A 15,579-nucleotide genomic window follows, 5' to 3' on the forward strand; every position below is an offset into this window, starting at 1 on the left:
ATTCTACAGACTCTCTAGTCCTACATTTTTGTCTAGTTGAGAATACAAAAAATGTATAAAAAATAGCTTTACTTTTGCTCAGATATTAATACTTTTGTCTTTTAACCTATTTGCATGTATTTCTGTGCTGCAAAAGATGAACTGCAGGAACAGCTGGTAATAATTTTTAAATGATTGTCTGTGTTGGGTTTCCTAATTAATTTTCAAATAACCCCAGACTTTTAATTAAAATATAATATATTTTCATAAGCAAGGCAAATTCATCTACACATTAACCTATATGATAGATAGTGTGTTTGGGGGTAGGTAAACTACTGATCATAAATAAGTAAACTAACCATTACTAACTGTGAAAAATATGTTATATTGTAGACAAATGTGCTAGTAGATGATTTAGTAAGGATTCTGTATTGTCCTTTAAATCATAAATGTGGTACCAGTGTTCAAGGAATTGCAAAACATTTATGCCACAGCAAGTGACAACACGTACTGTGAGCCTTTTAGAAAGCAAAGAAAACCTCACAGCCTTTAACTTCAGCAATGATTTACCTTCCATAACTCAGAAAATGCTGCTGGGGTCAAGTACTGAGACTCAGCTCATCTATAAGTCAGTCCCACTTGAGACCCAAATTAAGTGGCTTTGAAGTAACCAACAATACCTGCACCAGCTTTAGGCATCTCAAACTACTGAAGTCCTTATTTTTCCATCAGTGGGCTGCTGGTAAATTGCTGCTGGCATTTCAACACTTTGTATCTCCTCATCTATTAGGTTAATTCAGAATGAATCATACTGAATTTAGGACACAAATCCTCATGAATTACATTTCATGCCTTGGGATATTATGACAGCTCAGAGGAGTTGGTCCACACCCACACTTGTTAACAGATTGCCAGAGGGCAAAACCAGAGCTAGGGGCAGGGGTACTGGAGAGGGGTGGGCGATGGATCAGGCAGTGACACCATCTTGCCATAATAAAGATAACACTTCTAAATGACAAGCCAAGTTCAGCAGAGGGGATCCTCAAACTCAGAGAGATACTGACTTGGTACAGTCTTCTCTTTTGTTCTACTTCAGGCTGGAACTCTATTTTCTAATTATGAGAAGATGGAATTGAGAAAAAGGATGTGTGCAAAGACTCACTGAACACAGTGAGGGTGAGGCTTCGCTAGTTTGGCATGAGCAGTGAGGACATAGCAGCTCAATTTTCCTGAAGAAAAATCTAGTTTCGACTGAAAGGGAAAGAATTTCAAAACAAAAGTGATTTACTCTTAAAATTACTAACTTAGAACTGTTTCCAGTGATAATTTCCTGCAACATAAAGTCAGACAAAAGTAAAAATAAGATATCACTCAATCCTTACATTAACCATACAATTGTATGTGTCGTACTTTTTCAATTTATTGTACAGATAAGGTTGAGTCAACAACTTTACTGCTGCTGTATTAAAATCAGTGCATTTTTTATAACAAAGCAATGTTTCAAATGCAGAAACAATTTAATTTTTTTCATGCCACTTACAGGAACAACTAAAAATGCCTGAAAGTCTTCTGATATGACAGCATTAAGAGACTGAAAATGTAACAAATAAAATATCATCTTCCCAAATTAAAATTATCTTTCAATTTTGCTGTATGACCATCAAAAATTATTTGCTGTTGTTCTCAGTATCACTAATCTATCATATGCACTTCTGCAAAAAAACAAGGACCATCATCCAATGTGCTTGTTACTCATATTGATGAGTAAAAAGGAGATGGAGCAAGAACAATGGATAAACAAAGTTAACTTAACATCTAATTAAGAAGTTGGTATGAGTAATACCCTTTTTCCTTTTATCACAGTTGAATGTCTGCTTTGCTCTCAAGATTCTTTAACTGGATATCACATAGTCAATTAAGTAGCAGTGTGATTCAATACAGCTTTAAATAATATCAAGATAATGATGTCCCTGTCATGGTCATGGCAAATCACTAACACATCTTAATTAATGGAGCTACATTTCAACAAATTTAGCAGTCAAAAATGTAAACATATTAGAAGACCTGAGCTATACATTTCTGTGATGTACCACACTTTTTCTATTTCCTCTTATAAAATTCTTCTTGTTAAATGGCTCAACATAAAATGTTTCTGAAAGCCATATTTTAATATAGTTTTGGAATTTGGCATTCATTCACCTGTTATGTAGAGGTATCATGAAAGAAGTATTCACACACTCCAAGTTCAGGTATGTCATCCCAGATGTCTGAAAAAAATACTCTAAAATCTGATACAGGGAATGGAACAAGTTCTCAGTTTGGCAAAGTCCAAGCAAAGCCACCTTTATGGGAAGGTGAAGGTAGCTGCAAAGCAGTTCCGCTCTGGTGTGATATGATTTATGTCATGCAAGTGCCTCTTGATCTATATTCACATTTTTTGGGAACTTACTGTGACCAAGTGTAGCCTTAGAATGATGTTTCATAACCAGTTTGAGCCAAAAGACCTTCTTGCACCTTTTCTCCCTGGCTGTAATTCCCACTATCACCATGTATTGGCAGAAGGGTTTGTTGCACTCATGTCACCATCAGCAAAGAAAGTTATCCAGCTTAAATTGGTTCCCTTTCCTTTAAATAGCTTTTCAGCCCAATAAGGAAGAGTGCTGGATGAAATAAGAGGAGGATGAGGGGAGGCAGGTGTCAGAGCAGCACAGATTTACACCTCTTTAAAGCAGTCATGAAACATCACACCATTAATGGCTGGCATAGCTGCCAGGTGAAACTGTGTGTCCTCTCAAGAGGCTCTTCTGGCTAATTCAGGAGCCTATTTGAGCCAGAGGCTTCAACTTAAAAAAAAATGAACGCTCTTCACAATATATAAATAGCAGGAACAAAAAGGTATTGACAGCAGCAGAAGCTAGGCATCTTAATGGGTTTTGTACATTTACTTTAAAAGGGGGTTTATGTAGTTTTTTGGTTTTTTTTTTGTAATTTTTTCTTTAAAGGTGACTGTGTCAGAATCATTTTAAACAGAAAACAAGATCAATGGGTTTGCATGTCCAGAAATTGCAGGAAATAGTAGCAAATTTTTTCTCCTTCCCTGTCCTCTTGCTGCTGTAAAAGTAGGAACCTCTTGAACTGCTGGCTCAGTCTGCCCTGGAAACCACACTCCATTTTCTACCTCCATTTTCCTCCTTTCCTCAGGGACAGACTGATATAAGGAACTCCCCAAATAAAACTCCTCTGAAAAAAATGAGTATTCATAAAACTAAAATGCAGGCAGTGAATTGTAATGGGTATCAACACTCTCAGAAAAGTCTTTCAAATATACTGAGTTATGCCTTGTATGTGCCCCTCCAGTAACTACTACAATAACCTTTTAGTCCTCATTTTAGTTTTTGATTTAAACTAGGTTGAACTATTATTGTTGGTAACATATTTGCACGTGTGTCTACTATAATAAGTAAACATTCTATTCTAAACATTCTAAAAAAACCCTAAAGATAATTTATTCCCGAACAGCAGTACCAAAATATATTGTCTTGGATTTTGCCTTTCTAAATGTAACTTCTGTTTGTTTGTTTTTGCTAAGAAGAATAATCTTACTGATTTGAGTATCACATAATGGAAAATATTTGCATTTATAAGCTTTTTAAAGTGCCTGAACTTTCCAAACCATTGGGAGACTGTAAATGGGACTTTGGATAATGTTGCTCTGATAAGATATCAGCTGTGCTAGCTACCACTTGGTAAAGGTTAAAAAAAAGAGAAATTGCTTGCTGTATTTTTTAAGTTGTCTTGCTTTATGTGAGTATTGAGTATCTTTATTAAGAGTTGAAAATATCTTCCAAACAGAAATCTTCTAATTTTGACTTAAGTGGGATTAATTCTCTGTTTAATATAATCTTATGGGAGATTAAAACCACACACAAGAAACCCACAAAAAATCTCTACTATAAACCTATAGGTGTCTTTGTATCAATCTCTAAACATAAAGTCAGCACCAAGAAGCTAGTCCTCCTTTGATTTTTAATGAGGAGAAATGTACCATGCATGCTCTTAGATATCTCATGAAAATCTGACCGTGAATGAATGATTAAAAATTACAAGCATTTATTACTTCAAATTAATTGCTTTGAAAGCTGTGAAAGAAAGTAAACTTATAACCCTACAGCCTCACATCTCCAATCTATTCATTACATTAGTGTACAGAGAAGTAATTTTGCATTGTTATAATTTTTTCTAAATAAGCAAGCCTAATGTGGTTAACTGAAGTATGTGCCTCATTTATTTCTGGAGTGAACATGAATAGTTACTTGATACATTTTATTTCACGGTAAGTATAAAATTCGTCTAATATTTCTTTTCCAATATTTTCAGTTGTTGTAAACTAGCTGTTGGAATGACACCATCTTACTGGTAAGCTAACACATAACTAGGTGAAGGACACTAAGCAGATTAAATGACTGATTCATTAGAAGGTGACATTTGCTGCAGAGCTCCAGGTAAACACTCAGGTCTCATAAACACGTATCCTGTAAATTTAAATTTGGGGTTTACTGAACTGAATGCCTTCTCTCTCCTTTAACTTCCTAGCTCCATGGTTCTCAGGAATTACCTCTGAGCAGTGAAACAAGTGTTTAACACCTGCGTTGATTTGCATTTGGTCTTTTATTTGTGTATACTTTCAGACTGGCCTGAAAACTAAGTACTCAATAAACCTCTTGTTTCAGGTGATATTTTACTTTCTTATGTGGAAAAGAACAAAAGTACCTAAGTAGTCCACTGTCAGAATTTTACCTCAGGCAAAAGAATAGAAAATTAAAAGAGGACAGATTGTGGAAAATACTTCTGTGTTACCTTTTTTTAATAACTCTTTAAAGCACTCTCAGACAGATACAGGACACCAGTTATGGTTGGCATGTGAACACTGAACAAACTGCCAGTCTTATTTGTCAATATGAAATTTAGACTAATAACCATGTTTATCCTAATATTCTCAAGCCTATCCCAAAACAAAGGACTGCACAGACCTATAGTTCATCATGCATTCATTACTAAAAAATTCTACATAAAGCTTTATAATACATGCCATATGTAAACTGTTGGAATTGTTTCCATTTTTTAATATCGATTATGCTGTGTGGCATCAAGTTGAATTTCTGTATCTTTTAATTTATTTTCAAGTTCCTCAGATATTAAATATGTAAAATTATATGGGTAAATATATGTGTTGATTATGTCTTGAGATTATATAGCCTGTGTATTCATCCATATTATCCTATGAAAACAGACAAGAATAGCACTTCAGAATGCACAATCTGGAGTCTCAGTGTTACTCATGTGTTAACAAATATAAAAAAAGATCCTGTTCATCTGATTGCTTCAAAATATTCACAATACTATGTTCTAAACTGTAAGAGTTTATCAAAAGCATTCAAGCCCTCCAGACCCTTAGTGTTCCTTCAAACAACCTTCTCCTTTCTGGTGACCTGACAAACTCTCAAATCCCCAACAATTTTTTGCTATTAAGAATGCATGCAGATTTAGATGGATTTTTCAGAATGAAACCTGTGTGCAGCACTAAATCTGAATACAAATGCACAGTATGTCTAAGACAAAAACAGTGTTCAGTGCAGCTTCATGTAAAACTACTCTTTCTTTGAACAGCATGAGCACATGCTGACTTTACCTATAAGGCTGGAAAGCATTTATTCTAATTCCTGTAAAAACTCTAAATTCCTGAGTAAAAAATGTACTAATATTTGTCATTTCACCAATATATTGTTCTTGATATGAGATTTCTGTATGATTAACTTTGCTGATTGCAAGAGAACTGTATCCCTATAGCAAGGTATTCTGCAGGAGTTAGTTAATTTAAATAAAGTTATAAATGATGGTACACAATATTAAACTTTTGAGTTTGAATTTTGCTGTTTAACATTTTAATGTTTGTGCATAGCACCGCTGTATGATGGTTTGGGGTGTTTTTAATGCAAATAAACACTCATTTGTTTTTTAGCATCATATATGATGAAGTCCTTACATATAATTCAGAAATGCTAAGTAGAGCTTGAAGCAAAAAATGCGGCTAAAAATTATCACAGAACAATATGATTCCTGATATTTTAAATGTATAAAATTAAAGTCTTCCTAGGACTATAATTTCACATGAAATAATGTACTTTATGTGTCTAAATTGCATTTATTGCTGTGTGTACTTAATACGATCTTGATTACAATAATTTATATCCTGCTGTCTACCATAGAGTATTCCTTCAAAGGTTTTGCTGTATGTGAGTAAATTTCACTCCAAGAGTAAGGAACATATAATTTTTGATTGTTTAAGTCATAAATTATCCAGAAATATCCACCTGATATGCAAAGTTTTCTCAGGTTTCATAGTCTTCTCTCATATTGTCAAAATAGAGGGTTGTATTGCCCAAGCAATCTGAAATACAATATTCTCATATATCAGTACATAAAGAATCAGATTGACATAGTTGCATAGATACTGAACAGACACTTTTGATTTAAATAAATCCTGTTTAGATGTTTAACACAGATAAGTATGGTATATAGCACTCTAGAGCAGACATTTTTCAATGGATTATAACCCAGCACAAATAAAAAAGTTTTAGTTTTCCACTATTAGATCAGACAAATGTGTCCCAGAGAAAGCATTGAGAAAGTGGAATGAAATTTGAACAAATGCATTGTCAAATTTTGTCCATATGTAAATAAATAAATATATATCTAGGGAGAGATTAGGTGTACATGTATATATATATTTATTCTTAGACACACACAAATGCATAGAGAGAGAAAAGGAAGGCTTTAATAGGGAGAGATTAGGCATACATGTATATATATTTATTCTTAGACACACACAAATGCCTTAAAAGAGAAAAAGAAGGCTTTAAAATATGTATGCTATTTTTGATATCTTAACCATGACCTTTTATGATTTGATTAAATTAGGGAAAAGAGTGGAAGGAAAATCAGTTGACACGTTGTCACTGAGCTGTAACCACAAACTTTTCCTTAGTGCAGTTGAATGTTTCTGACTCACTTATTGTCCCTTCAGTAAATTATAGTAGGTCCTTCATGGACAGCCTCAGCTACAGAATAGTTTGATTAATGCAATCTGAAGGTTAAAAGTTTTAAGAAGGGAGTGTAGGGTATCTTGCAAACACTTTTTTTCCCCCCAGATAATCAGATTTTAGAGATTTAAACTTCCCTTATCACCCCCTTTACTAGATTTTTTTGTATTTTTCCTAAGTGAAAACCCTTGTTAGGAGCCCACTTTAATGCCATGCTTCTGCCTTTGAAATTTGAAAGCAGAGCTGAAAATGTCAAGAATAAAAATAAAAGTTAATTTCCCTGTTTAAAGTAGAACATGAAAAGGTGTCTGTATGCAATTATGGTCAGGTTGCTTCTGGTTTGACTGGAAAAAAACCATACATACATGGTAAAGTAGGTATTTTGATGTTCTGAATTTCCTACTAGCACTGCTTCAGAGAAATAGAGAACTTTTTTTAAATAATTTCTTCCCTTCCAACCAAATGATCCTGTTTGAACACATTTATAAAAAAGCAGATGATAATACAATTAATAAATCTGCTTATTCTGACTAAAAACCCCTCACTGGTGTTATTATTGCTGCTTCTGACACTTCACAGGCTCTTCATTTTTCAATGTGTCTCTCCCATAATGGTTCTCAGAGCCTACAACAACAGAGCTTGAGCTGTTTGGCATATCTAGCTATTATCATTAACGAAAAGACAGCAAAATTAACAGCAAAATGCCCCAATCAGATAAATATTTCTCTGTGTAAGATTTTCCTGAATGCTTGGTTTATATTTTCATTTATATCTTGGTAGTAAAAATTGTCAAAAACACTTTTAGTTTTGTTTCTTTGTTTTGGTTTGTTTGCTTGAGGTTTTGTTGGGGTTTTGCTTGTTGTTTTTTCCATATGCTGATAGCATGTATGTTCTTTACACATTTATACTAGATTTTAAATATTTCACTTTTGATGAACTAGTCTGCAGTTAAGTCATTAACTCTGTGAGTTTTTCAGCAAATCTTTTTCCTAAAGTTACACTAGGTGAGTATAGCCTAGGAATTGATATAACATTAAACCAAAATGTTTCAGAACAGTAAGGGTATGAAATTCTTAATTTAAAAAATTCCTTAAAACATTAGTTTGTTTAAATTTAAATTTTTGCAATAAATAGTTCAAAGAGAAAAAAGATTTTTTTTTCAAACACCCCAAGTTGTTTTTTGAAAGGACAATTCAAGCTCTCAGATAAATATAAAAAAAAAATAGCTGGCATTGGGGAAGCAAATTTTGAATTTACAATTTTAATTATTCCTATGTGAAACTGTTGCCCATATTACATTTATCTAATAATAGAATATATTAAAGAGCAAGTGTCCAATTGAAGCACATTATAAAAAAAAAGATACAATTTTGTTTAAAGACAGTTGATGTAATCATATAAACTTGAAATTCTTCATATAATGAAAAAAAATATGTTTGTGTTGCAGAGTGAATAGAGCATTTACATGTACTCTGTAGAAACAAAAAGTCTCAATATTTTTTTCAATTCAATTTATGTCCTGAAAGGAGTCGCTGATTACTAGTTATTGCCTATCACTTTAGTCAATTTATTTATACATCTACTTATTAATCTAGTTATGGATGGCTTTTGTCATTAACAAGGTCAATTTCTGTGGAAAATTTTTATGACAATACAGTGCTATAAATGCATCAGCATTCTTCTGTCCCCGATGGAGGAGCTGCATTCTATTACTACCTTAGAAATAATATACTAAAAGTAGTTCAATGAAATTTTTTCTTCTATGTCTGTAGGAAAGGGTAAGAAAGAAGAAATTCCCAATTCACTATATGATAGCTAATTTAATTTTATCAAAGTAATGTCCTACATAAAAACATTGCTTGGTCACAAGTAATGGTTTGGGTTGGATACAATTTAGGAAAATTCACTTCATTCAGAGGGCAGGGAAAGTCTCTTGGTTCCTGTACAGACTTACCTTTTAGGTCCATTCATATTCTGCTAGGAATACTTTATTCCTTTTTTTTTTTTGTTGTTGTTGTTTGTGGTTTCTTTGGGGTTTTTGTTTGTTTATTTCTCTTTTCTAACATCAAGTCTACTTAGCTAAAAATAACTTTAACACTAGCTTTATTTTTCTGGGTGAATTTTGGCATGTCAGATTACAGCCTTGTGCAGAACCAGGAGACACACGGAAAAAGTGGCGAAGACAGAGGCTAACTAGCTTGTGAGGTTTTTAAAATAATTATTTCATATTTTGTAATTTTTTAATCCATATCCATTATTGTCTGTTGTAGAATCACTTTTGTCTACTTTAGTTACACAGCATGAACCAACTGGTTACTAAAATCAGAGGTTTTTTGCATTAGGCTAATGGTATTTGTTTCCTTGAGGTGGGCAGATATTGGACAGTGTTGGTGTGAAAAACATTGTAACCTGAAAGATGGAACTCAAATGGCTCAGAAGTTACCAATAAAAAAATCCCAGAATATAATTTTAAAAATAAATTTACATATAATGGATATGATCTATTTCTATCATACATATATAACATCTGCATGACTCTATAACTAAAAATATAGTTCCCCTAAGTTTTAGGATTTCTGATATATAAGGAACAATGTTAATTAATTCCTCCCTGAACAAGTCTGCATTAGTGTTTTCAGCCTTGTGTTTTCATTATTATTCCAAGGGGGTCTTATGTTATCAGGGATTTGTACACTTCATTTGGTTAGCATGTTGAAGGTAAGAAGAATATTGTGGAGCGCAGTTCTGCGGTCATTATGTTCTTCATTCTCATGCCTTGCCTCCCCTGGCCTCCTGCTCATTTCCAGCTTTTCTCTCCCTGGCCCACACTGCTGCCAGACCACAGAGTGGCTCAGAGCTGAAAACACTCTTCATCTTCTTACAGCACCAAGCTTTGCAGGACACAATCTTTTGAAGAGTGTATTTAACATAATATTTTATCTGGAGATGTTGTTTCCAGAGAAGTAGTTTGTGGAGGGGTCACATATCTACCTAATAGCCTTTTTAACAGGAGAAAAGCTTAAATATAATTAGCATTTTTTATCCTTGCAACAGGATTAAGTAATTGATTGTGAATTTGGAAGTGAAGTAACAAACAGAAAACATAAAGACCAGAAACTAATCTTTCTTTCCTCATCTAGGTTTTTGTACTTCATTCCTTAGCTCTCCCGTGTTATTTTATATGAAAAACATTTGAGAAATTAAATTCTTCTTCAATTTTTATCCTGTGCTTCTATCTTGTGCATTTCTGGTTATTATTCAGTGAAATAAACAGATATTTCTGACTATATCAAGATACCTGTGACTCTCTGAAGTTGCCGGTTGCAGCACAGCCATCCTTGACACACTCCCAAATACCAGCAGAATAGCCTGACACCTCTTCCTCAAACAATTCAGGATGACTTGAGCACTATGAGAGCCTGTGGGTTCCTAGGAAGGTGTGCAGATTCTCCAACTCTGGTTTCTCATCTTTTGCCTTGGCAAGTCTGACTTAAGCCTTATCAGTCACCCCTTAGAGAAACTCCTCCGTGCAGTCACATCCTGGTCTGATGTTGTTTTGTGGAAGCCAAGCAAGATAACGACACAACAGGTTTGTGGTCCCATGGCATTAGTTTTAATTGCTGTGTATAGAAGACCCCCCTATGCCTCCTGTCTTTCACCCAGCAGTGCTGGAGCCAAATGAATAAGATGTGTCTTAGATATGTCTTGGGAGTTAGATACACCTCTCATTAGATACTGCGTGGAGGTGTTCTGTTTAAGAACTGAATTCCAGTAGCTCTTTCAACATAAATACATTGGTACTACTGAGGTCTTCCTCAGAAGTGTGCCCAGCACTGCTCCACGGGGGAAGATTTGGAGGTGAACCATCACCATTGACTTTTCAGTACATCATGTGCACCTGGAGCTAACACACATCCCTGTAAGGTAGGTATGACCTCCCAGAACATTCCCTGACACACACACACGTAACCTCTTTCATTTTCAACTCCAGCTGGAAGACTGCAAGGTGAGCACAGAAATGTGGCAGGAGAGCAGGGATTGCCCCAACTCCCCAGCAATTGCTTACCTGCTAAAGAAATCCTGGACTGCCCCAAGCTCCTAATTCCTTGCTCTGTCTTCTCTTTGGGAATGGGAATATCACCCATTCTACTTCTCCAGCTTCCAACAACACTTTTATTTTCCAAGTAAGGGACAAACACACCATCCCAAATACATTCTGAAGGACTAACATTTTCTGGCAGTGTCTAGACTGGTCACAAAATGTGGCCACACCAAGTCTCAGTTGAGTAGGATTCTTCTAGCTTCGACAGCTATCTAAGTGAACCTTGGCATTATTCCAACATTAAAATATTCTGCATCTCTGTAAGGTATGAGCTGACCCCCAGAAATGAATACTGGCTTTCCTCAGGGAAATATAGACCTTTCAAAGGTTATCCAGCAGGACTAAGGCATTAAATCCAAGAGCAGAAAAATACAGTTTTCATGTTAGGGAACTATCAATTTATTTTACTTGTTCCAGTTCTCACAGATTTTTCATGGGCTTTTAAACAACAAATTAATATATTCTTGTAGCTTCTTGATATAAGGCTAAGTACTGTAACTTCACCATAAATTAATTTACGGTCAGACTTTCCCATCTGTGTCTGAAAGTGATGTTTTCAAGTTAACTCTTTTATATTCACCAACAGCTACTTAATTTTCTGAAGTGTCTTTTTCAAACCCAGCTTTTTTCAAATGATTTGATATGTTTCTTAGAACTATGAGAAATCAAAACTGAGATTAGTTCTAAAAATCATAGACTAAAACTTCTAGCTAGCCATTAATAATTACACTCTTCTTGAAATAGTCTCACCATACAGTATATTTAGCAGGACAACAAAGCCCAGAAAGGTTCTGCCTTTTGGTTTTGTTTTCTCTTTTTTTCATCCAAAATATCTCAGTAAGCAACATTAGTTAAAAAAACAAATGTGCAGTCACTTTGTTCTCTGTTCCCTAGTCTTGTGTTCAAACAATCTAAAATCATTTAGGACTGGCATATAGGAAAGATTTTCTGAGTCAGTATATCAGAACAATACCTTCAGAAAAATAGAAAGCTCTAGAAGGAAACATGCTACAAGACTCCTTTTCTATATAATAGTTTCTAAAAAAACTGTGTATCAACATATCAGAATTTACCTGGGTAGCCTGAATCATTCAAAGTAATAGTTTACTAATATTAAAGAAAAGATGAGTTATTCTCTGGCCGCTATTAACCATAAGCTGGTAATCACCATAAAATGCTCTGCCAATGAGTGTCAGAATTAATTTGCAAGCCTTCTGCTTTTTCTGATGTTGTGTTCCAGAATGTACTGAGCTTTACTTGCAGTATTTTTTCTATGAGATTTATATATATTTTTTCCTACGAGATTTGTTTCCACCAGATTGGTTTCCATTTTCTCCTGCAGCCAACATGTTAGAAAATCTATCAATAGGTTACTGTTCTGACACCAAAGCTTAATTCCAGTGTAACCCACTGTTTGTTTCTTACAAGTTGCTCTCATCGCCAATCCAAAAGGAGATAAATTGCTATATCCTGCAAAATCTATTAACTCATGCACTCAGTTTTGGAGCCTTCATTAGCTCTGCGGCAGTAGGACGTGAAAGTGACCAATCATACCCACCACCCACTAGACTAGAAAAAGTGACACAAAATGCTTTTTACATGCATCAATTTATCTTAATTCATCTATGCATAAATATCCATATATTCAGAATTATCAGATGCTATTATGATAACACTACTGTTTTCTGGATGATTTGCCTAGCACAATCTTTGTAATTAGGGAATATCTTTGCTGCCAACAAAGTACAGAAGTCTTCTGAGCAGAACTTAAACCACAAAATCCCAATGAATCCCAGAGTAAGTATGTATAAATATACAGAGAAGGGAAAGTTATGTTCAGATACTCTGGTCACTGATGACTTTCAGCAAGATAAAACCTAGCATCAGTAACCAAAAGCTTAGCATTCAATATTAATTATTAGGGGTTTTTTGTCAAGAACAGTCTTGTCAATGATATATCATATATCTTTGCATGGAATCAACATATATCTAATGTCTTTTCAATTAAATTATTAATGTCAACATGCCATTACATTACCATCATACATTAACACATGAAATTCCTTCATACAATTTGAATAGAGGTTATTTACGTTTGCTACTTACCTAACTGGGTCTCCTGAATTGTTAGCTTACTCTCCAAGGGGTGTAAAAGCTTTGGTGGTTTATCTGTTAGTGGCGCTAGAAAAGAAAGAAATTCACATATGTAGTGTTCTGATTATTATTGGGTAGACTAAGACTTAGTTTTATAACTATTAGTTCAAGAAGGCTTTGGCTTTCTTTTGTTTTAATAATGTTCATGCCTTCAGTATATGTAAATGTTTTTGCTTAGACAGTAAATATAGCTCCAAAACTAAAAGCCCTTTTATTAAAAATGTGAACACTTTAAACTCCTACAAAAACAAATGAACAAACAAACCCACAAAAAAAAGCAACCAAGCAATAAAAGAAAAACAACAAAAACCTCCAAACCAACCAATCAAGAAAAAAAACCAAACCAAAAATTCACTGACATTACAATTTTCTCTTTTTGTAAATTTTATTCAGGATTTCATAATTTGCTGTGATATTTAATTACTTTTCTATAAGGTATAGCCATTAAATGATAGATAACATAAGTTATTCTAAAACAATTTTGAATATTTGATGAAAATTTTATTTGAAAAGACATCCCCAATATTGAAACTTCGTAGAGCAGGGTACTACAAAAAAGGCTGTTTTCAAAATCCAAGGAATGGATACAATGAAATATTGTCAAGATTCCTAATACAATGGCTTCTCTTTTCCCTTTTGGTCTACCCTGAAATAATATTAGTAGACTTATGCAGTAACGGAATAGAAAGAATTTTGTAGTGGTTAAAAACTTTCTGACGGTTGTTGAAATGTGTTCAAAGTATGCATGTATATTAATCATGTTATTCTACTAAATATAACATCTGCCTACTTGGTTCATAGAAGTGACATTGATTATTACTACTTTTGTTTTTGTTAGCAAGTGTACATTTTACTATGTCTGAGAGATGCGTGCATGCCATATGAACTAAAAAGAATTATTTTTTTTCCCTTTAATACTGGTAGTAAATATTCATGGGAAATTTCCAATTTTTCTAGTCACCTGCAACATTTTGATATTCTACTTTTCAACATCAATTCATACTTCAGTTTTTAACACAGATTATGGGCTGTCGCAGATTTAAAATACATTTGACATTTTGATACAGCTCTAGAATATTTGTTCCCTTCAACTTGTCAAAATCAATGCTCCTGTTCTTACTGACACACACACATACCCATATGTGTATGGGCTTATTCTACAAAACACACTTGTCTCCTGTCAGTGGAATAGCAGGAGAAGTTTATTTGCATTCTCTTCATTATGTTTCCTCTGGTCTTTTAGTAAATTATCAACGTTCTTTAAAAGGTACAGAATTAATTTCAACTTTGCAACAATTACAGAATGGAACCATTATCAACTCATGTTTCTGCTTTACACAGATTATACTTTATATGATAAAAGCATAAACCCCTCAGTTGGTATCAGAGATGTTAACCCATCAGACCTAGCAATGAATCAAAATTCAGTGGAGTGGTAAAACACGTGTATTTGGTCCAAAAACTTTCTCTCAGTTCATTCTTCTTCCAGCTCCTAGTCTTTATGGGAAATCATTCTGCACTACAGGCTTTGGAGAGAGCTGAAAGATTTTTGGCATCATCTCTGGCTTGCTACTTTTCTTTACACCCATGTTAATTCTTTTCATCTGTTTTTCTCTCTCTCTTTTTATTTTTTTTTCTTAAAGGCTAAAGTGGGTGGAAGGGAAAAGGATTCAAAATATATTTTCTTCTTAAACTGTAAAATTAGTCATTCCCATTTCTTAACTTCTCTGTAAAGGCTCATAATTCATCAGCACATTGCCATTTTTTAAACATCCACTATGAATTTAGATTTAATTTTGTATTTCTGTCATTATCAACTCAATTGCTATTCATTAGATAATGTCTTCTGAGTCACTGTTTTTCTAAATCTGTTTTGAAACTGTGAGCAAAGTTCCCTCATTGTAAGTAAAGATATAGTAACTTGTGGAGTTAATCTGAATGCAATGAATAAGTAGATTAGAAACCAGCATTATTATCAGTTTAAGCAAAGACCAACATTACTTTTATGATCCTGTATCTCAGGTCTCTATGAAGCTTTCTACTTTTAAATGAAAAGGCCCAGGATGTATGGAAATAAATCATCCTTCAACAGAAATATGAAGTTGCTATAAAATTTTTGCCCGGTTTAATTTATGAGATCTAATACATAACTTAAGAAATAAAATGCTACTGAAAACAATAAATTAGACACATAAATGATGTATCAGCATCACAGGATGGAAGCCGAGTGTCCCAACCTCCTCT

The 15,579-nt window shown here is 34.0% G+C and overlaps 1 protein-coding gene across 3 annotated transcripts in view; it reads right to left on the minus strand.

Moving 5' to 3' along the window:
• The window catches only part of IL1RAPL1 (interleukin 1 receptor accessory protein like 1), a 672,166-nt gene that overhangs the window by 147,339 nt on the left and 509,248 nt on the right, over window positions 1–15,579 (minus strand). For all 3 annotated transcript variants that reach the window (XM_039714530.1, XM_039714531.1, XM_039714532.1), the window contains exon 6: window positions 13,288–13,362. In XM_039714530.1, the coding sequence (XP_039570464.1) occupies window positions 13,288–13,362 (75 nt within the window). The remainder of the gene's footprint in view (window positions 1–13,287; window positions 13,363–15,579) is intronic.

Source organism: Passer montanus, unplaced genomic scaffold (assembly GCF_014805655.1).
Source record: "Passer montanus isolate IOZ18808 unplaced genomic scaffold, ASM1480565v1 scaffold3, whole genome shotgun sequence".
Lineage (NCBI taxonomy): Eukaryota > Metazoa > Chordata > Aves > Passeriformes > Passeridae > Passer > Passer montanus.